Source organism: Panthera pardus, unplaced genomic scaffold (genome assembly GCF_024362965.1).
Source record: "Panthera pardus isolate Hobbes unplaced genomic scaffold, ASM2436296v1 HiC_scaffold_1, whole genome shotgun sequence".
Taxonomy (NCBI): Eukaryota; Metazoa; Chordata; class Mammalia; order Carnivora; family Felidae; genus Panthera; species Panthera pardus.
In genome coordinates this window covers 69,530,905-69,555,294 of record NW_026526654.1, presented here as the reverse complement: position 1 = coordinate 69,555,294, position 24,390 = coordinate 69,530,905, and the positions used below count along the sequence as shown (strand labels likewise).

At 35.5% G+C, this 24,390-nt stretch overlaps 1 protein-coding gene across 1 annotated transcript in view; it reads left to right on the top strand.

Annotated features, from left to right (window-relative positions):
- Window positions 1-24,390, top strand: part of KPNA3 (karyopherin subunit alpha 3) — a 105,800-nt gene that overhangs the window by 49,427 nt on the left and 31,983 nt on the right. The window contains exons 2-6 of the mRNA XM_019447617.2: window positions 5,427-5,471; window positions 22,134-22,223; window positions 22,414-22,443; window positions 22,530-22,582; window positions 22,715-22,810. Of these exons, the coding sequence (XP_019303162.1) occupies window positions 5,427-5,471; window positions 22,134-22,223; window positions 22,414-22,443; window positions 22,530-22,582; window positions 22,715-22,810 (314 nt within the window). The remainder of the gene's footprint in view (window positions 1-5,426; window positions 5,472-22,133; window positions 22,224-22,413; window positions 22,444-22,529; window positions 22,583-22,714; window positions 22,811-24,390) is intronic.

Here is a 24,390-nt window from a genome sequence, read left to right as displayed (position 1 = left end):
TTTTCTCAGTTGATTTCCCAGGCATTGGTGTACTCTTTCAATATTTAATTTCAAGACTTCTAGTTGCAGGACTTTTTTCTCTTTATAGTTTTTTTTTTTTTTTAAATGTTTGTTTTTGAGACAGAGAGAGCATGAGCAGGAGACAGGCAGAGAGAGAGGGAGACACAGAATTCGAAGTAAGCTCTGAGCTGTCAGCACAGAGCCCGACACGGGGCTCGAATCCACGGACCCTGAGATTATGACCTGAGCTGAAGTCGGATGCTTAACTGACTGAGCCATCCAGGCGTCCCTTTAATTATAGTTTTTAATATTTGCTGTATTTCATTGCTTTGGTCTTCTTCTTTGAAGACTCCTTATGTGTATTTAGGATCTTTGCTTAACTTTATTGTCACTTTCATTCTAATAATTTTCACCTTCATTTCTGGTGTTTTTTTTTTTTAAGATTTTATTTTTAAGCAATCTCTACACCCGATGTGGGGATCGAAATTTCAACCTCAAGATCAAGCGTCATATGCTCTACCAACTGAGCCAGCCACACACCCCTCACCTTCATTTCTTTTTGATTTAAAATTTTATTTGCACATTCTTTATCTCTTAAGCATTATCTATTATTTATTGAATCTCATGATTATTCTTGGTTAGGTTTCCTTTCTGAAATAATTTATTTCTTTTATTTCAAATTGTTTCCTGATTTCTAAGTTTTTCTAATTTTGAGTTTTTCTAATTCTGATATAAAATGTTATTTCACATTATCTTGGATATAATTTTTATGTTTTATAGGTATGGCTTTTTGGTAGCAAGCTTCTAGTGTCAACATTCTGCTCCTTATTTTCCCATTTCTTACAACATGGGATTTGACCCCAATCCTTTTCTGTTGTTCATTTTATAATAGGCTTTCCTGAACTTTTTGGAGCAAGAGGTTGGTCAGGATAGTTTGTCTCCTTTACCGCCCTATCTATACCCCTTCCTCTGTTGATTTTTATGAAATGATAAGAAGTATTTGGCTTCCTGTGTTCTGAGATCTGACTGTTTCATTAACCCACTTATATCTGGACCCTCCTTTTCTTTGCTTCATTGTGCCTGTGCTGCTCACTTGGTATTCTGCTCCCAGAAATTCTTTTCAGTTTAGGGCTTCGCCCAAGAAGGGGGATTTCAGTCCTTAGTTTTTGAATCTAGAGCCTTACTTTTCCTACTTTATAGTATTGGTATATACAAAAGATCTTTTCCACTTGTAGCTGTTCTCAAATTGCCTTTCTAGACTCTAGTGATTTGTGATTTGGGGTTTTTCTGGCTTCAAGTCCTTCATTTACCCTATTATATTACTTCTATCCTTCTGTTTCCTCCTATATATATGCTGATACCATGTGAGTCCTATAGTTGGCGATTTAACCAGATCCTGCTTGTATTTGAGAATTCAAGGGGATACCCTGTCACCCAATTTTGTAGATTTTGTCCTTGGGATTTTGGTTTGGCTGTCCTGGTAACATTTTTTCCCTTTTTTGTGTGAGGTGGGAGATGGCAGGTGATTAAAAACTTCACTGAGAAGTTTTATTCAAGAGAAGGACAACACAAGTACACTAGCTATTGTGGTGAACCAGGTGAGATGATAGTGGCTTAGTCTAGGATAATGGCAGTGGAGCTAGAAGGTTTGAATCCTATTTTGGTGACTTGTTGGATAACAAAGAGTGAGGGACTGCGAAGACATGGATGATCTCCCAAGATAGGGGTTCTTACAACTGTTTGGATGATGGTACTTTTTCCTAATATTGGGAATATTCATGGAAGAGTAATTTTTTAGGGGGAAGGTATTTTTTTGAGAGGTGAGGAGTAAAGGGACAAGAGGGACCAGCTATTATGATATTTGTAAGCATCCTGGATGTGAGGTCTTGCAACAATCCATCCTCCACCCCCAAACACACATACAGACATATTTAATTTCTTCAGGGAGCTTTTTCCTGATTCTCTGATATGTCTCCTTCTGATATAGAACTTTATTTACTTTCCTATCTTAACATTTAACACATTTGTATTACTGCTTATTAATCCTATGTTTTTTACTAGACCAACTGTTCACAAACTTTTTCTTAAAAGGACAGACAGATGGTAAATATTGAAGGTTTTGGGAGCCAAGAGACAAAAAAAAAAAAAGGATATTACGGGGCACCTGGGTGGCTCAGTTGGTCAAACATCTGACTTTGGCTCAGGTCATGATCTCAGGATCCGTGGGCTCGAGCCCCGTGTTGGGGTCTGTGCTGACAGCTCAGAGCCTGGAATCTGCTTTGGATTCTGTGTCTCCCTCTCTCTGCCCCTGCTCATACTCTGTCTCTCGTTTTCTCTCAAAAGTAAATAAACATTACAAAAAATTTAAAAATAAAAAAATAAGGATATTATGTGGATACTTAGTATCATTTATGATATAACCACTTAAAAGTATAAAACCATTCCTGTTGGGCCCTACAAAAAAACAGACAGCAATCAGATTTGGGCCATAGGCTCTAGTTTGCTGACCACTGTACTAGACTGTACATTCTGTACTTGTCCTGGTTGCAGGCATATTGCCTGGTGCATTTTAGATGAATTCAGTAAATTTTTGTTGAGTGAGTGAATATTACTCTTACAGATTGGAGCTCAGGCAAGAGGGTTGAGCTAAAGATAGATATTTTGAGAGTGGTCATAAAACAGAAATTGAAGACATGAGAGTAGATGCCATCAGCTTCAGAAGAATGAAAGAAAGAGGCCCAAAGTGGAGCCTCTTCTGTAATTCAGAGAACGGAACAAGTCATGACTAACTCAATGGTACTTTCATCGTGTACATAGTAGTCAGTACCTGTGGCTAACTGACCTAAGCCATTTGGCTATTTTACATACATATGGTTCTTTTGGATGAGTAGGAGGCGTTTAACTATTAGAGATAGGTGAGATAATATATGTATTTTCCTTAGAAATTTTACTACCAGTGTGTTACATTATAATAAAACAAGCTTTAGAATTCTGCCACTTACACAAACACGTATTAGCAAGCAGTTACCACCTTGCAGTAAAACTTCCATCTTTAAGCATACACCATAAAGAACTGATTAGGGTTAGGTGACAAAATCCTCCTAGAAGGTGTGGGATATAGGATCAAAGGGATTCAAAAACCTCTCTGAAGACAGACTGCAGGGCTTTCCAGATTCTTAAACTGCAAACAAGTAAGAATCAAGGCACCTACACAACATTCCTAACCAGTCTGTATATCTTGAACAATTCCATTTTGGCAATAAAATGCTATTTCCAATATCTCTTTTATACTAATTAACAAACCACTCCCTAAATTCAGATGTTGGTATTCGAAGCACTTATTAACTGGGAGCTAACTTCTGATATGGGTGCTTTAAATGCTAGCTAACCCACTGTGAAGTGTGGATTCTTAATTTAGGGAACTTCAGAAGTTGACTCACTACTCCTATGGATCCTGAAGTATTTTGATGTGAATTACAATATAGCATTAACTTGATCATATTTTTTAAGGGATATGTTGCCTGGATCTTTTTTGTTGTATTCCTATCATAACAGTTCATAAACAAGTGTAGTTGTTATTGCAATTAAAATATTTTTTCTAATAAAATAAGATAAAAACAGGGAGGCAAACCATAGACATTCTTAATTATAGACAACAAACCAAGGGTTGCTGGAGAGGAGGTAGGTAGGGGGAAGTAGGCTAATTGGGTGATGGGCATTAAGGCGGGCACTTGTGATAAGCACTAAATTCTACTCCTGAAACCAATTAAAAAAAAAAAAAAAGATATTTTTTTCTTCTCAGTTCCAGTAACAGTTGAATTAGATATTCATGTGGGCAAATAAATTTTAACAGCAGTATAGTTCTAATCTTCAGTGAATCAAGACAATTTAGAGTTATCAAATTAATATTAGTATTTGAAGATTGCTCAACATTTATTACCATTCTTTATGATGAATATATGAAGCAGTCTGTGTATTAAGCAGTCTCTGTATTAATAGTATTAAAGTCAAAACACAGAAACATAGTATAGAATTAGATTCAAGGCTGTCTTTCTACTGTTGAACCCTAATAGTGATAATAATTTTATCAGCGCATCATTTCATTACATTAAATGAATGCTACTAATTTGAATTTTGTTTGGCAGTTTTGTTTACATTTAATATATATCTATATTTAAGCATAAGTTTAGATTAATATTTCGGTATATTTAGCAAACTTTATAATTTGATTTTCATGGGGTTTCTCCCCAAAGGAGAATTTATCACTGCAATTTAAGAAAACTTGACAGCGATACCATACAAAAGAATTATCAAATAAAATAGTAGTATACTGAGTCTGGCAATATATTAAAATAATAATATACCATGACCATGTAACCTTTATGTAGCCTTTATTCCAAAACTGTAAGGATTTTACATACTTACATATGTAATAAAATAATTCATTGTATCAGCGTATCAAGGGAGAGAGGGGATATCTAATCATTTCAGTCATTCCTGATAAGACATGGCTGATGGAGCCTCTCAGTAAACTTCGAAGGATACTTCTTTGGGGGCACCTGGGTGGCTCAATCCGTTCCGATTCTTGATTTCGTCTCAGGTCATGACCTCATGGTTCTGAGATTGAGCCCCATGTCAGCATGGAGCCTGCTTGGGATTTTCTCTCCCTTTTTCTCTGCCCTTCTCCTGTCTGTGTGCTCTCTCTCTCAAAACAAATAAACATTAAAAAAAAAAAGGATACTTGTTTGCCTTTTGATACAAAATATCTATCCCAAATTTATTTTCCTTTTCATGTGGTTTTAAGGCCATGACAATGAGTTCTTTACTTTTTTAAAACATGAATCATTTGAGATAGATTTCATTGGTTGTAAACAACAAAAACCAACTCTGGCTGATTTAAGGAAAAACAATTTTTTGGAAACATATGGGTAGTTCATAGAATGAGTAGCAACACCTGAGAACTGGGAATAGAACCTACTCTTTTTTTTTTCCTTTCCACTTTGCTCAGGGTTCAGAGTTATGAGGGAGAGAGTTCTGCTGGCATGGTTTTGGTCTCATGCCCTATTCAAAACGAGGACAGAGTGAGATACTTTAATAGGCAGTTCCATCAGGGCAGTCTACAGCAGAGGATATATAATTCCACAGAGAAACCTGGGTGCAGTTAGGAAAGGGGAATGGATTCTAGGCAGCCAAGCCCCACCTCATGTTCCCCCCCAAATTAACCAACAGATATCCAGTAAAATAGACAGGAGTTTTGGCTTTTTAACCTCCTATAGTTCATTCAGAGTCTAAAACTGACCAATCCTTAACCCTTAAAGAGCAATTACTTCTAAAAATTTTTTAAATATTAAATGCCTAAGACCTTAACGTATCTACTAGCAGTGTCAATATTTAGGTACTTACATATTCTTTATTTTTCTTTTTAGACAATGCGAAGACACCGAAATGAAGTGACGGTTGAACTGCGAAAGGTAAGAAAGTAAAGTAACAGAAACAGAAAGTAAATAGATTTTTCTGATTTTTCAAATTCTGTATGACTTGAATAATGAAAATACTGTGCAAATTAGTGATCAACCCTAAACCACACAGCATATACATCATTAAATAGTTTATAATGGTATATATTGAAAGCTTTCATTTATTGAGGTGCTATGTACTGTGTGAAGTACTTTAATACCAACATTGAAATTGTCACATCTGATGAAATTAGACACTCTTGTGGGTTTTTCCTTAATACCCTCTTTTTTTTAGGCTATGTGCCAGACAGGATTCCTCCACCTTCTTTGTATAAAAGTTAAACATACTTGCTCAAGATTCTTTAGAAAAATAAAAGTAGAATAACCTTATATCTTACCAATTAAATGCAACTGCTGTTAAACTATATTGTATTTTCATCTATTTTTTTTGGAGGACTTTAGAGTTACCTTTATGATACTGTGTTTTCATGCAAGCACATTTTATTTGAAGCAAATATTTCAGTTGCCAATCAAGAAAATACACATAATTGGGCGCCTAGGTAGGTTAGTTGGTTAAGCATCTAACTCTTGGTTTTGGCTCAGGATCATGAGTATGAGCCCCGCATTGGATACTGTGCTGACAATGAGGAGCCTGCTTGGGATATTCTCTCTCTCTCTCTCTCTCTCTCTCTCTCTCTCTCGCTCTGCCCCTCCCCCACTTGTGCCATCTCTGTCTCGAAATAAATAAATAAAATAAAAACGTAAAAAAATATATACATAACTAGTTCTCTATATTATGTGTACATTTAAAAAAATATATTTTGGAACTTATATTCAAATCTTTGTGTTTGTTTTAGGTTAGATCCTTTTCTTCACTCCTGAAATTCCTAAATTAAAATTATCATCTTAAAATTTTTCAGTTTTAAAGATAAGGAAGGTCTTGATTCTGAGAGTAACACTCTCCCAGTCACTAAAACTAAATAGACCCCGGGGCGCCTGGGTGGCTCAGTCGGTTAAGCCTCCGACTTCGGCTCAGGTCACGATCTCGCGGTCTGCGAGTTCGAGCCCCGCGTTGGGCTCTGGGCTGATGGCTCAGAGCCTGGAGCTTGCTTCTGATTCTGGGTCTCCCTCTCTCTCTCTGCCCCTCCCCCGTTCATGCTCTGTCTCTCTCTGTCTCAAAAATAAATAAAACGTTAAAAAAAAAATTAAAAAAAAAAAAACTAAATAGACCTGTGCATTTATGTACTTAATATGTATTTATTTAATACCCATTTTGGGTCATGAATTTTTACCCACCATCAATGTTTTATGCTCATAAATAGTATATAGTTACTGAAATTCATTCTCCTGCAACCCCTCCCCCCCAATCTTTATTACAATTGAAAAATGCTTGCTAAATCCAGTGTTCTTTCAACTCCTTAACCTCTTCAAAGATACTTACCAATTAACAACAGTGATTTGGCAATCATATTTTCAAGTTTTTTCACATCCTTGGTTCATTTGGACCAGAGAAGTCAACTAGCTAAATAAAGAGTGAGGTAGGCTCCTTGCCAGTCTTAACACTTTGTACCTAGCTTCTTTTTTTTTTCTTTTAAACTTTTTATTAGCATATAACATACATAGAAAAAAGTCAGGGGCACCCGGGTGGCTCAGTTGGTTGAGCGTCCGACTTCGGCTCAGGTCATGATCTCACAGTTCGTGAGTTTGAGCCCCGCATCGGGCTCTGTGCTGACAGCTCACGGCCTGGAGACTGCTTCAGATTCTGTGTCTCCCTCTCTCTCTGCCCCATCCCCACTCATACTCTGTCTCTCTCTGTCTTAAAAATAAATAAAACATTAAAAAAAAATTTTTTTTTAATAAAAAAAAAGTCAACACATCTTAAGCTTGATGAGTTTTCACAAAGTGAACTGTTATACAGTTATCTGTATAATAAGCTTCTAGATCAAGAAAGAACATTACTTGTATTCCAGGGCTCCTTCCCAGTTACTCCTTTCCCCCAAAGGTAACCATTATCCTGATATTTAATATTATAGATTATTTTGCATAGTTTGAACTTTATGTAAATAGAACAGTAAGTGTCCTTTTGTGTCTGGTTTTTCATTCATCATGTGAAGATCATTCTTCTTAATAGAGACAGTAGGAATGGTAGGAATAAAACATCTGTTAACATTATACCAGCTATCCCCAGATGTGGGCCTTTACTTTCCCTTCAATTTTCATGCTTGGAATACAACTCAAAACTTTTATATTTGTCCTGGTATTATTCAGAATCCTCTCGTTTTAAGCTTTTTAGCCCTTCAAATATGCTTATTAATTTAAGCTATTCACTTTTCTTAATATTTGGTTGTTTGTTCCTTCTTCTGTAGTTGTACTGTCTTCTGTATTTAATTTATAGAATTAAAATTTCTTGCTTGTCACAGTACATCTTTTAATATCCACTTTGTTTGCCTTAGAGTCCTGTTATTCTTTTTATTCCTAAATAACATTATTCCTTTCCAGTTACTAGAATTAGTTCCTAGAAATTCTTATAGAAGGACCAAAAATGAAATTAACTAAGGAAATCTCAAGAAATTTCCTTACTTCACATTTCAGAATTCCCTGAGTCAGCCCCAGAATATGAACAGTTCCTGAAACAAAGCCTAAACTTCAAACAAAGCTTAATTGATTTTGATACCATTCTGTAGAGGTATGGAGAGCCTTTCAAGAGAAGATTCCTTTATTCTTTATGGTCAGAGTGTCTGTCTACTTCTAGCCTTGCTATCTCTATACCTCCATTAAGGAGAAGATCACAGCATTGTCGTTAATGACATTGAGATTCTTGTTAATACAAGAAAGCTAGTTTCCAGAGTTTCATAGATGAGCTCTATTTTTATTAGATTGTAATCATCTTAAGTGAAGGTAGTAACCACAGTCCCCCACTGCTAGTACTCCCAAATCTCTCTCCCAGCCCATCCCTAAATGCCTAGTCAAATTCTGGACCAATAGTTTGTACTCATTAAATGCTAATTTTCAAGAATGAAATTGATTATGATATCTTAAAATTTTCTGTGTATTTAAATAATTTATTGAATTTTCAAGAAAAAATACGATAGCTACAGAGCAGTGCTACTCAAAAGTCCTAATCTGTGACAAGTTAGGGAGCTTATGTCAAAATACTAAACAAGGGACTGACTGCTTCCTTTTCCAAAAAAATCTTTCTGCCTAAATAAATAAATAAATAATGTAAATAAACAATGTGTATAGTTTGACAATCGATTTCTGACAAAATCTCTGTATTTTGGGGCAGACCTGTAACATAGAGTTTGAGAAAATCTTAGCCAGTCCAAGGACTGTACTTTGTTTTTTTATGTTTATTTATTCTTGAGACAGAGACAGAGTGTGAACAGGGGAGGGGCAGAGAGAGAGGGAGACACAGAATCTGAAACAGGCTCCAGGCTCTGAGCTATCAGCACAGAGCCCGACGCAGGGCTCGAACCCACAAACTGTGAGATCATGACCTGGGCTGAAGTCGGATGCTTAACCGACTGAGCCACCCAGGCGCCCCTAAGGACTGTACTTTGAATAACACTGATACTGCTCTGTCAGCTTAAAGATGAATTCTAGTTATTAATATGTACTGTTCTACTGGCCTCAAATTTTTTTTGTCTGAACTTTTTTGCCTTTACCTCCTTGATATTTTACTTTCCTATTTAATTAGGTATTTATGCATCAACACTTACACAGAGGTCTGTACTTCTGTTTTAGATCATGTTGTAAACAGAGTCACATAGGAATTAAATAACTTGCCTAAAATCACACAACTGATAAATGGGAAAGCTCTTAACCATTATGCTGTAATGCCTCTCAATATAAATGTTTGTTCAGTGAATAATGCCTCATGAGTTGAAAATCCATCCAAAGCCTATCAGTGGCATTTTTAACTTTGGCAAATTATATTAAACTTTATATAATCTTCTCTTGGTGATTTGTCAGTTAGATATCCCATAGGATTTTATTGTGATTAGATCTGGGGGTGGGCACGTTAAGTTCTTAACATAATGAAAACCACCACCAAAATGCCATACTTTGACTAATCAGATACAGTGCAATTGTTTTGTTTGACCTTGTAGTAAAATATCTTTTTAAAAAATACCCTAAGTTCCTTATATTAACAAGATAATAAAGAAAATTTATATTATCATATCAGTTGATACAGAAAAAGCATTTGACAAAATCCAACACTCATTCTTGATAAAACTTTTGACACATTGCAGATAGAACTTGCTTAACTATTTTTTTAATTTTATTTTTTATTTTTAAAAGAGAGCACAAGCTGGGGAAGGGCAGAGAGAGAGGGAGACACAGAATCTGAAGCAGGCTCCAGCCTTCAGGCTGTCGGCAAAGAGCCCAACGTAGAGTTCGAACTCGTGAACCATGAGATCATGACCTGAGCCAAAGTTGGATGCTTAACCGACTGAGCCACCCAGGTGCCCCTAGAACTTGATCAACTTGATAAAGAACATCTGCAAAAAAACCTACAGCTAACATCATACTTAATGGTGAAAAGACTGAATGGTTTCCCCCTCAGATCTGAGAACAAGGCAGGATGCCTATTCTTACTGCTCTTATTTAATACAGAATCTGCAAAAAAGCTCCTAGAATTAATAATTGAGTTCAGCAAAGTCACAGAAACAAGATTAACACATAAAAGTCTATCACTTATGTATGCTAACAATGAACATGCAGAAACCAAAATTAAAAGCACAATACCATTTATTGCCACTCTGAAGAAAATAAAATACTTTGTTATACATTAACAAAACATGTACAGGATATGTACGCTGAATATTATAAAATGCTGATGGAAGAAATCAAGTAAGACTTAAGTAAATGGAGAGATGTATACTGTGGTCACGAACTGGAAAATTCATCATAGTAAAGATGCCTATTCTCTGATCTGTTGGTTTAATAGAGTTTTTATCAAAATCCCACCAGTCTTTTTGTAGACACAGACCGGCTTATTCGGAAATGTATATGGAAAGGCACAGACTCTAGAAACCTAAAATAATCCTGACAAAGAATAACATAGGAGCAATTGCTCTACCCAATATTAAGGCTCTTGGACACATTTATCAATGGAACAGAAGGTAAAACCCAGAAACAAATCCACACAAATACACTCAAGTTACTTTTGGCAGGTGCGAAACCAATTCAATGGAGGAAGAATATCGTTTTTAGCAAATGGTACTAGAACAGTTGGAAATTCATGAGCAAAAATAAATAAATAAATAAATAACCTCAACCTAATTGTCGTCACACCTATACAAAAACACAAAATGGATCCTAGATTTAAATGTAAAACATGAAACTATAAATGGAGGGAAAATTTCAGGATCCAGAGCCAGGCGAAGAGTTTTTATAGTTGACCACAAGGCATAATCCATAAAAAGAAAGTTGGAGCTTAACAAATTAAAAAATTCTATTCTGTGAAAACCCATGTGAAGAAGATGAAAATCAAAACTAGAGGCAAGAAGACAACCACACATCCAATACAGGACTAGTATCTAGCATATATAATGAACTCTTAAAGGTTAATATTAAAAAAATCAAAAAACAAAACAAAAAAGAATCTAATTAGAAAATGGGCAAAGATGGAAGAGATATTTCAGTGAAGGATATATACAGATGGTACTTACTATGATGATGATTATTAATACATGATTAGCCATCAGAGAACTATGGATTAAAACCAACTAAGCAAGCATCTATCAGAATGACTAAAGTAAACAATAATGACAACATGAAAAGCTAGTGAAGATGCAGATAAATTGGTTAAATCCTATGTTGCTGATGAGAATGTGGAATGGTATAATCACTCTGGAAAACATGTAGCTACTATATAACCACCAGTTATACTCCTACTCATTTATTCCAGAGATATGAAAACTGGTATTCATACAAAACCTGTACATGAATGTTTGTAACAGCTTTATTTTGGAATAGCCATAACCTGGGACCAACCCAGATGTCTTTAAAGGGTAATTCGTTAAACTTTAGCATGTCTTTGCCATGAAATGCCATTCCGCAATTAAAAGGAACAAGCTGTTAATAGATGCAACAACTTATACAAATATTTAGGGAATTATGCTGGGCAAAAGAAAGCCCATCACAAAAAGGTTATATACTGTGTGATTCCGTTTATATAACATTTTTGAAGTGACAGAATTTTAGGAATGAAGGACAGATTAGTGGTTGCCAAGGGTTACAGGGAGAGGGAGGTTGTTTGCTTATAAAAAGGCAACAGGAGGGGTGCCTGGGTGGCTCAGTCGGTTAAGCATCCGACTTCGGCTCAGGTCATGATTTCAAGATCTGTGAGTTCGACCCCCCGTCAGGCTCTGTGCTGACAACTCAGAGCCTGGAGCCTGCTTCCGATTCTGTGTCTCCCTCTCTCTCTGACCCTCCCCCGTTCATGCTGTCTCTCCCTGTCTCAAAAATAAAATAAACGTTAAAAAAAAAAAATTAAAAAAAAAAAAAGGCAACAGGAGGGCATCTTCTGTTTTTGGAACTGTTCAGTATTTTGACTAAAATCATGGATAGGTGATAAAATCATGTAGGTGATAAAACTGTATAGATTTAATACACTTAAAACATTCATACAGTGAATACAAGTAAGACAGGAAATCTGAATAAGATCAAGGGATTATATCAGTGTCAATGTCTTGGTTGTGATATTATACTGTAGTTCTGCAAAATGTTAATTAAGAGAACCTGAGCTAGAGATTTCTGCATTATTTCTTACAACTGCATTCAAATTTACAATTATCTCAATCAAAACTTAATGAAATGCTGTTATTGGTTTTAATGCTGAATTAGTTTTTTTCTTTTTTCTTTTAATTCCAGTTAGTTAACATATAGTTAACTTTCAGGTGTATGTACACCTTTCTGTTGTAAAACTGTACAACTTTCAGGTGTACAGTATAGTGGTTCAGCACTTCCATACAACTGAATGGTCATCACAAGCGCAGTCCCTAATCCCCATCACCTATTTAACCCCTCTACCTCTCCACCTCCCCTCTGGTACCCATCAGTTTGTTCTCTATATTTAAGAGTCTGTTTCTTGGTTTGTCTGTCTCCTTTTTTTCTTCTTGCTCATTTGTTTTATAAATGAAACCATATGAGGGAAATCATATGGTATTTGTCTTTCTCTGAATTATTTCGCTTAGCATAATACTCTCTGGCTCCATCCATGTCATTGTAAATGGGAAGACTTCATTCTTTTTAGGCCTGAATAATATATACATATACTGTATCTTCTTTATCCATTCATCAATCAATGGACATTTGGGCTGTTTCCATATCTTGGCTATTGTAAATAACTCTGTGATAAACGGTGAGTTCCACATATCCCTTTGAATTAGTGTTTTTGTATTCTTTAGGTAAATACCCTCTAGCGTGATTGCTGGATTATAGGGTAGATCTATTTTTAGTTTCTTGAGGAAACTCCATACTGTTTTCCAGAGTGGCTATACCAGTTCTCATTCCCATTGACAGTGCACAAGGGTTCCTTTTTCTCCACCTCCTTACTAACACTTGTTCTTTTTGTGTTTTTTATTTTAGCCATTCCAACAGGGTGAGGTGATATCTCATTGAAGTTTTGATTTGCATTTCCCTGATGATAAATGATGACGAGCACCTTTTCGTGTGTCTGTTGACCATACTTTTGTCTTTGGAGAAATGTCTGTTTATGTCTTCTGCCCATTTTTAAAAAAAAATTTTTTTTAATGTTTATTTATTTTTGGCAGAGAGGAGAGAGAGAGAGAGAGTGAGAGAGAGAGAGAGAGAGAGAGAGAGACAGAGACAGAGCATGAGTGGGGAAGGGGCAGAGAGAAGGAGACCCAGAATTCGAAGTAGGCTCCAGGCTCTGAGCTGTCAGCACAGAGCCTGACACGGGGCCTGAACTCACAGAGTGCGAGATCATGACCTGAGTCGAAGTTGGACGCTCAACCTACTGAGCCACCCAGGCGCCCCTGCCCATTTTTTAATTGGATTATTTATCTTGGGGGTATTGAGTTTTGTAAATTCTTTGTATATTTTGAATATGTCATTTACAAATATCTTCTCCCATTCTGTATGTAGGTTGCCTTTTAGTCTTGATTGTTTTCTTCACTATGTGGAAGTTTTTATTTTGATGTAGGCCCAATAGGTTTATTTTTGCTTTTGTTTCCCTTGCCTCAGGAGACATATTAGAAAAAAGCTTTTATAGCTGATGTCAAAGAGGTTATTGCCTGTGTTCTCTTCTAGGATTCTTATGGTTTCAGTTCTCATATTTAGGTCTTTAACCCATTTTGAATTTATTTTTGTGTTTGGTGAAGAAAGTGATCCAGTTTCTTTTGCATGTTACTGTCCAAGTTTCCCAGCACCATTTGTTGAAGAGACTGTCCTTTTCCCATTGGATATTCTTTCCTGCCTTGTCAAAGATTAATTGACCATATAGTTGTGGGTTTATTACTGGGTTTTCTATTCTCTTCTGTTGACCTATATGTCTATTTTTGTGCCAGTACCATAATGTCTTGATGACTACAGCATTATAATACAACTTGAAGTCTGGAATTGTGATGCCTCCAGCTTTGCCTTTCTTTTTCAAGATTACTTTGACTATTTGGGGTCTTTTGTGGTTCCATACAAATTTTAGAATTGTTTGTTCTAGTTGTGTGAAAGATGCTATTGGCATTTTGTTGTTTTTTTTTTTTATGTTTATTTTTGAGAGAAACAGAGCACTAGCAGGTGAGGGGGGAGAGAGAGAGAGAGAGAGAGAGGGAGAGAGAGAGAAAGAAAAAGAATCCAAAGCAGGCTCCAGGCTCTGAACTGTCAGCACGGAGCCTGACGCGGGGCTCGAACTCACAAACTCTGAGATCGTGACCTGAGCCGAAGTCGGACACTCAACCGACTGAGCCACCCAGGTGCCCCGCCTTCAGTTTCTTTCTTCAGTGTTTTTACAGTTTTCAGAGTACCAGTGTTTCACCTCTTTCGTTAGGTGTATTCCTCGGTATCTTGTTATTTTGGGTGCAGCTGTAACTGAGAGTTTTTTCTTAATTTCTCTTTCTGCTGCTTCATTGTTCGTATATAGAAATGCAACAGATTTCTGTATGTTGATTATGTATCCTGCCACTTTACTGAGTCATTTGCCAGTTTTCACAGTTTTTTGGTAGAATCTTTCAGATTTTCCATACAGAGTATCATTCATCTGCAAAGAGTGAGAGTTTTACTTCTTCCTCACCAGTTTGGATGCCTTGTATTTCTTTTTGTTGTCTGATTGCTGTGCCTAGGACTTGCAGCACTATGTTGAATGAAAGTGGGTAGAGTGGACACATCCCTGTCTTGTTCCTGAGGAAAAGCTCTCAGTTTTTTCCTATTAAGGATAATGTTAGCTGTAGGTTTTTCATAAATGGACTTTATTATGTTTCCTCTAAACCTACTTTGTTGAGGTTTTTTTGTCATGAATGGATGTTGTACTTTCGTCAAATGCTTTTCCAATGTCTCTTGAAATGATCATATGTAAAACTTTGAATTAATAAATGAGAATCCAAAAGAAAGCAGCAGTTGTTTGATAAGATTAGCTAAGTGATCCTTCAGGAAAAATAATTTCTGGTATGTTGTCAGATTTTTACCTGATTGATGAACCAGTAGTGTTTTGGTTTAAAAGAAATTAATCAGAGTATAATACACTGAGCAGAGTGGCCAAAAGTAAATATAACATATAAAACTTGTGGGTGACTATCCTTATGTCTGCACAGCAGTAGTATCATTTCATAAATGCTAATATTGAAGAGAAGGTCTTATCTTGTGAGCATTTTTTCCTATTCTTTAGAAGCCTTTAGATAAAAAATAAATAAATAAATAAAAGCAAGTAGTAAAATATATCTAAGAAACAGCTCTGTAACCAGCCACAACCTGGGTTCAAATCTTATCTGATATTTCCTAGGTATATAATTTAATTTATCCAGGTTCTCTGTATCTTCATTTACTGCTCTGTGAAATAAAAGTAATTTTATTTTTAATTTTACAGGAACTAAAGCTAGATAAGAATTTAACACAATGAATGTATTGCTGGATAAAAACATTTAATTCTGTTGCATTCAAAGTGGGGCTGATAGATATTTTTTTCATAACGTGTTTAAGAAGTGATTGCTGGGGATGTCTCAGTCAGTTAAGTGTCTGACTTCGCTTCAGGTCATGATCCAGCAGTTTGAGTTTGAATCCTGCATTGGGCTCTGTACTGACAGTGTGGAGCTTGCTTGGGATTCTCTCTCTCTCTCTCTCTCTCTCTCTCTCTCTCTCTGAAAATAAACTTAAAAAAAAGTGATTGCTTATTCCACAGATTTAGGTATAGAATTTAGATATAGAATGTACTTTTTCAAGATGAAGAGAGAAATTTGGGAATGAAAAAGAACTTTATATAGACATCAATGTATAGAACTTGTTAACTCAGAAAATACTAGGTGAGTCTTAAGAAATTGCCCATAAATAACCTTTTTAACATACAAAGTGGCCATTCTCTGTAGTTCAACCCTAATAGTCAGAAAACAGAAAGTCTAAATAGGTTAAATATATAGTTGGGTAATAGATTAATAATAGGTTTTTAAAGGAACTTTAAAAATGGATCATGTGTTTGTGTGTGTGTGAGAGAGAGAGAGATTGAACATAAAGTAGGTGTTGAAACTAGGGTCGTTCCCATATCTTTTGAGCTCCCCTCCACTTGATGAAAGAGATGCCTTTTATGGATGCTGAATTTATTGTAGTACAATGTCTTAAGAGGGTAAAAATCTCTAGATTGTCAAGTAAAGGGACAGTTTAAGTTACTGGTTTGATGAAGCTCCCTTTAATGCTTAATTAAATCACCAGAAACCTGCCCAGGGATTATGTTTTCTTGGCTTATACATAGTTTTTATTAAGAGTAATGTATGATTTTCATGCCCTAGGATATTTTGGCTTACTTAGGATGCTTTCAGTTCAAATGTGGGATTCATTACTTTATTTTTGATAAAAGAAACAATTTACTAAGTAACTACAATAACTTTAAAAACAAATTAACTTGCACTTGCCTTTGAAAACCTTCGTGGCTGGTGTGAGGGAGACAGGAGGGTTTGTGTAGATGACTTTCACTATCAAGTAACAGAATCACTACTATCTATTGGCTCAATGGAATATTTTTCTTTTCATGCAACTATAACAAGAAACCTATCCAATGACACTTGCTTTTGCCTCCTTTTCAGGATTTTGTAGAAATGTGACATCGCATGGTTATTAGACAGGTTTTTTGCTCACACTGCTTTATATAGCCTTATTCAGGTGGTGGTTTTCTACAAAATTTTGCACTGTTTCCCACATTTTACACATCTCTACTCTCATTTGAAGTGAGAGTTTCCTCCGCCTTTTTCTCCTCCTCCCCTGCAGACGAGGTGCAGATGCAGACTTCTTATAAAATCTTGTAGTTTCGGCCATTCGCATACTTCGTTCGTACTTCTCAATCATTTCATTCTTAACTTCCACTGTAATCATCTCCTTCTTACTGCCTTTCTTTTCAACCTTTTTCTGCATGGGGGCTATTATATATGTTCTCACGGATGTTGACTACAGTACAGTATTAATAAACTCTTGTCATATACTGTACTTAATGTAACTGGCAATAAGCAGCAGAGAGAAGGGTCTATATCTGCAGGCAGTCTGACCTAGAATGAAGCAAAGAATTCCTTAGCTTACTCTTGGGTGGAAAAGCAAAGGACTGTCCATTGGTACTTGGAAGTGACAAAAAATATACTAGTGCCAGTTGTGGGCACCTTGCAATGTTCTGAAAAATCACTGATTTCTGCCAAGCAGCGTGGCCTGAGACCAAGCATCCGAGCATGGGAGATGATCTCCCCACAATCCCACACTGAGAGAGTGAGAAGAGCCATTGGCTCAGTTGTGACCACATGACATTTGGCATCACGCCCTACTCATTTACCAAATTAAAATGTATTAGAAATGTTTGCTTATCTTGTGGAACACTCGCAGAACAAGTTAGTCACAACTCAATGTTGTGCTGTATGTCCAAATACATATAAAGCAAAAATTGACAAAATTACAAGGCAGAATTTCTTAAAGACATAATCATTGTGGTAGATTTTCTTGTCAGTAATAAACACACCAATTAATAGGGGAAAGAAAAGTTAAATAACTTAATTTGCAAGTGTTTTCTAAAAAACATGTATAAAACCCCTTGAAAAATGGCTCTGTGATAGTATAAAGCTATAATTTCCAAAGTGCACTGAGGCAACATGGGGCTCCAGAGGGACATTTGGGAAATTGTGAGATTTTAAGGGAAACATCGCAACATTTAACATCTTTTAGATATCACAGAACTATTAGGGATTGATTGAGGTAGATTATGATTTAAACATTAGATCTCACTGCATTTGTTTAATCACATATTTTGTTTAAGAGTGAAATAAAATTTTTTCCTTTCAATTTATATGCCTCCCTATCCCCCCCCCCCCCCACACACACAATCTCCAACCCCACAACCCCTCAATCCCCTGCCAATAACTATTAAGTTGTTTGCACCTAACTATTTGAAAAGGACATTTAAGTGCACCCGGGTGGCACAGTCCGTTACGTGTTACGTGCTGAACTCTTAGTTTCAGCTCAGGTCATGATCTCAAGGTTGTGAGTTTAAGCCCTATGTTGGGCTCTGCACAGACAGCTACAGAGCCTGCTTGGGATTCTCTGTCTCCCTTTCTCTCATCCCCTCCCCTGCTGTCTCTCTATCTCAAAAATAATAAATAAACATTAAAAAAAAATTTAGGTATTTCCTTTGGCCTACCCTGTGGACTGAGAAACTTCAAGAACATCTGGTATAAGGCAAATATCAGTTAATTTCAGAGTGTTGTGCAGACTACATTCTCTGATCACCATACAGTTAAATTAGAAATCTGGGAATAAGATAGTTACAAAAACCTCACAGTGTGAAAAGAAAGAAATGAAGGAAGGGTGGGAGGGAGGGAGGAAGGAAGAAAGGAAGGAAGGAAGGACTTCTAACCTTGACCATCACAGAAATCCTAGTGGCTATTATGATTACCTAGAAATGAGAGATAGGAAAAATAATTATATCAGAACCTGTTGAATACAGTTAAAAAGATACTTCTCAAGAGAAATTTATAGTAAGTGGAGATATAGAACAAATAATAATAGGAATTTAAAAGGCATGTTAATGTATATGTGGCATAGGTTTTAAAATATTAGTACATCACTTAGTTTTTGCTGTGTAATAAACCAATCCAAAACCAAGTAGCTTAAAACAATAGCCATCTTATTCAACTAATAATTTTGTGGGTTGGCAGAGTGGTTCTTCTAGTCTGTGCCAGTTCAGCGGATATTTGCTGTGTTCCCTCATTCATTGGTGATGGGTTAGCTGGTGATTAGATGATCTAAAGATGGTCTCACACAACTTTCTGGCTATTGGCTGAGACCTTGGTCGCCTTCTACATAGCCTCATCCTGTAGCAGGCTAGCACAGTGTTCACATGGTGGTTTTAGAGCTGTAAGGGCAGCAAGAGAGGACATCCTCAGATGTGTAAGCAGTTTTCAAGTACATTTGAGTAATGTCTCATTGCCAAAGCAAGTCACACAGCCATACCTGGAATCAGTGCGGGGGCAGGATCAGACTATCCAGAGGCACTGGAAGGGGGAATTACAGCCATTTTGCCGACAGTGTGCCACAATTTGGTAATGAGTAATTTTTTGCCAATAGATTTGAAAACTTAGCTGAAATGACCAACTTCCTACTAGAAAAAAAAATTACCCAGCTAACTCAAGAAGAAATGAAAACCTGAATAGTTCTAAAAATAAAGAAATTATTTCAGTAGCTAAAAATGTTTAACCTCTTCTAACCTCCTGAAAAAGAAAAGGTAATCTTGCAGACAGAACTCCAGCAAACATTCAAAGAACAGGTAATTTCTTATTAAATGATTTTAGAGAGGGTAATGAGGGAACACTGCCCAACTTGTTCTGTGAAGCTAGCAAACCCATGACATTGAGAATGTGACCAAGACAGCATAAGAAAAGGTGCTTATAAGCCAGTTTCACTTATGAACATAGGTTTAAAAATCCGAAATAAAATATTAGTAAATTAAATCCAGTAAAGAATAACTCTTTAAACTTTCAAGAGGGGCTCCTGAGTGGCTCAGTCGCTAAGTATCTGACTTCAGCTCAGGTCTTGATCTCACCATCCATGAGTTCGAGCCCCACGCCTAGCTCTGTGCTGACAGCTCAAAACCTGGAACCTGCTTCAGATTCTGTGTGTGTGTGTCTCTCTCTGCCCCTCCTCTGCCTGCACTCTGTCTCTCTCCTCTCTCAAAAATAAACATTAAAAACATTTTTTTAATTAAAAAAAATTTCAAGAATAGTTTATCCCAGGTCTTGCAAACTTGTAAATTTTACATTGCAAGGTTCTAAGTTTAACATGAGAAAGTCAATTAATTTACCCCATTACAGATGAAAGGGGAAAATTGTATGTCAATATCAATAGATGCAAAAGAAGCACAGTTTAATAAAATGAAGCACCTATTTGTGGCTGAAAAGGTAAAAGAAAAAAAATCTTAGCAAATTAGGTATAGAAATGAGCTTCCTTACCCCTCCCCCCAAAAAAAGACTGCAAACATCATATGTCATGATAAAATGCTATTCCTGCTTTAGGCATTGTTGTTTATAAGAGGCTTTAGCTATATTTATGCTTTGTATTGCTTTTATGCCTGAAATACCTGTTGGAGTTGGAGAAATGGAGAGAGTACGATTCCTGAAAGGCCTTTGGAGGCTTCATTATTCAGACTGGAAAATAATTAGAAGAAAACAATAAAAATAGAATGGGATGAACTTAGGGAAACTTTTAAATAAATTCCAAGAGATGTTAAAATTGCCATATAAAAGATTTTAAAATTAACCATGTTACAAATCACGAAGTACAATGCATAGATGCTTTTAAGTTTTGAAACAATGTCAAACTTAAATTGTGAAATTCAAATTTGCAGTAGTACAAAAAACACTGTGCACTCTTCACTCAGCACCCAGCTTCCTTGTTTGTTAGCTTTTTTCTATATTTGCCTTATTCTCTCTCTCTCTCTCTCTCTCTCATTTACACACACATACACACACTTTTTCTTAAACCAGTTAAGTTGCAGGCATAATGCCCCATTACCCTTAATATGTCAGTTCATATTTCATAAAAACATATACTTTCCTATGTAACCACATTGCATTTGTCAAATGAACACAGATAAATATTTACTGATTCATAGATCTAATTCATATTTTGCTAATTCCTAATAATGTGCTTATGAATCTAAGATCCAGTCCAGGATTAGACGTTGCAGTTGTCACGTTTCCTCAATCTCATCCAATCTGGTAGTTCTTCAGTTTTTATCTTTCATGACACGTTTTTTAAGAGTACAGACTAGTTTTTGTAGAATGGCAGGTTTAGGTTTGTCTCATTTTCCTCCAGTGGTGGTGGTGGTTGTGGTGGGGATTTTGGTCAGGAATACCATACAAGTGGTGTTTTCTCAGTGCATCAGACCAGAAGGCACACGATGTGGATTTGTTCTTTACTCATGCTAACCCTTGCCACTTGGTTAAGATGCTGTCTGCCAAGTTTTTCCACTATAAATTAATAAGTATTTTGTAGAGAGCCACTTGAGACTATAAAATATCAGTGCATGGATTTTAATATTTGTGAAATACATTAATTTAAAAATGATGTAGAATTGATTGAGTAGTTGCTAAAGAAGTATGCTGTGATATAAATAGAAGTTGGTAGGTAATCTAATATTAGCATATGTATAAGCCTCAGTTTGTTTAAGATGCTTGCTTTTACATTGGACAAAAGTAGATGTACAGATAATCCAGAAAACTTCAGATATACATATATTTCCAGTTTTACCTTTCTATTTGATCTGAATTTTAACATCAATATTAATACCTCTTTAGTAACTTTCTGTTATAATCAAACACTTCTGTAAATATTGTATTGAAGACTAGGTGGTACAGCCTTTGAAATTAGAAATTGAAAAGGATTTTAGAAGTCATTCAGACTTTAATTTATTTAGACTTAATTGTATAAACAAACTAAAAACTTAAAAGAAGATTGATTTATCCAGAGTGATATGTGAAATGGCGTATGTTGCTGCCATTACAAACAATTGAAATCCCATAAAATGTAGAAATATATTTGCTAGAGGAGAATTTTTGTTTGTAAAAGCCAGATAGCAAGAATTTAAATATGAGATGTTGGCAAGTAGGCGGCATTTATGCTAATGAATTCCCTTTCCCCACATTCCCAACAAGCATACAGACCTTAACATTTGAGCATTAAACTCTTTCCCATCTAGGCAACTTCTTGCTTTAGTAAGTAGATGAAAGCTAGCATGCTAGTTGAAATGTATTTGCTAGACTGTTACAGTAATACTGCATTCCCAAATGTGAATCTTTACTAAAGATGGGGAGGCATGATATTGGTCAAAACTATCATGTTTAATAAGTGTGTGTGTGTGTGTGTGTGTGTGTGTGTGTGAAAGCTGTACTGTTACCAGTTAATTTCGTTACCAAGTCCAGAATGTGGCCCGTCAGTGGTTTGTAGTATACACATTTAATTCATGTTATCCTTATCCAGAACAAAAGAGATGAACACTTACTGAAAAAAAGAAATGTTCCTCAAGAAGAAAGCTTAGAAGATTCAGATGTTGATGCTGATTTTAAAGCAGTAAGTTACTTTGGTGTTCTAAAGTGTTTTTACAATAATTTTATAATCAGAGAACTTCATTTTGAATCTAAGATCAATTTTATGATGATAATTAATGTATATTAACTCATAACTTTAGTAAATAGATTATTTAATAAATGTGATTTTGCTAATAAACTCTTCCCTGAACTGTCTTTTTTTTTCTTTTAAGCAAAATGTAACACTAGAAGCTATATTGCAGGTATGTTATTAATTTAATATTTGCATTTTGAAGTATTTGGAAATTGATATTTTTTAAATTTCTAAAATTTACATTTGATGTTACAGAATGCCACAAGTGATAACCCAGTGGTCCAGTTAAGTGCTGTCCAGGCTGCAAGGTAAATACTAATTTGTCTAGAGGAAGTATTATTATAGGTGTCTTAGTAATACATTGCTAGAAGTAATACATTGCTGTGTCTGTTCATAGTTTGAAAATTATAGCAATTAATTTCTTATATTTCTTTTTCTAGAAAGCTATTATCCAGTGACAGAAACCCACCAATTGATGACCTAATAAAATCTGGGATTTTACCAATTCTAGTCAAATGTCTAGAAAGGGATGATAAGTAAGTATGGATTTGAGTCCCTGTTCACTTTTTTCACTTACCAGAAAATTTAGGATTATTATTTAACAAATGGCTTCATTTAGGTTTTGCATTTATTACATTTTTCATTTGTTATATATTTTTATGTAATTTTCTAATTCTGTGATCATATTCACTAGACCTAGAGTGCTTCTTTTTTTACTATTTGAAGTGTGTGTATATTTTCTAGGAAAATATTAGCTTCTGTTTATTGCCTCTTCTAACTTACCTCAAATATTTTATTTATAGTCTTTATTTATTTTGTTTTTGTTTTTAGTAATATTTTAAAACAACCCAAATAGTGTTTGAGTCACTCTTTGCTTATGAGTCTATATATAGATTAACCTCATGACTGAGTCAACATGAATGGTTTCCAGAACCGAGTGGCTCTTACCCTGGGAATATTCCAGCTAATCCACTGATCTTCTGTGAAGTCTTTAACAGAACTCCAACCATGATTAATTGTCTAATGTCATGCTTTTTATTTGCAGTAGATTAAAAATCAGGTTATACTTTTCCAGAATAGAAAGGAAAAAACACTACTTTGTACCTTTTAAGGTACAGCCCCATTTCTGTTAGTGTTCAGAGATATCTTGGTGTGTTGTATCTTACACCTCTTCAGTTTGAATTAAGTGCGAAGAATGTGAGTTTTAACTTCACAAAGTATTTTAAAACAAATGCTAGTTTTGCATTTGAGAGTATTTAGACTAAAATTTGGTGTATTTTGCTAAATGTTGTCTTAAGGAATTTTCAGTTGACTAGATAAATGTAGCCACTAAGGATTTTTATTTAAAAATACTTCTTTGTCCTTTCATTATATGCTGCAACCGTTCCTCCAAAAATGCTTAACACTCACTTTATACATACATACATATTTTCTGTAACAAGATTTATTTAAGTAAAAGTAAGTTTTATATCAGCTATTTAAAAAACAATCTGTTCTACCTCTACTTTTAGGGACACCCTTTTTTCCCTTTGATCTTCTCTTTCTTCATCTTTTTTTTTTTTTTAACTTTATATTCCAGCCTTTGGCATAGCCTCATTGTGTGGATGTGTCTGTGAATAGCATATATACAAAAAATTATGCTAAAATATATACAGACCTCTGTAACTACTACCTGAAGCAAAAGCAGAAAATTGTCAGTAGTTTGGATCTGATTTTATGGATTTGTCATAGGAAATAGTGTTATCATATAAAAGCCCATAGACTTGGAGCCAAATAGGCGTTGATTTAAATCCGGGGCTTGCTACTGACCCAAACTCAAGTGGCTTTTTGAGCCTCAGATACCTCATCTACAAAAATCAGGTGATTGTGAGGAATGGAAATGATATACACAAAACACTACACAATATCAAACTTACAATAAATGTTCATTTATTGTTTACTTATTGGACTCATTCTTTTTCTGTCTTCTCTTCCTTTTTTTTAAATGAGATCTTAGAACATTCCCTGCTTTGTAATTTTATTTTTTTATATCTCACTGTTTTCTCATTTAAGGCCCTCATTTCTAGTATTTTGTCAAGCTACCAGGGCTGGCTTAATATAATAACCCCTTCTTCTT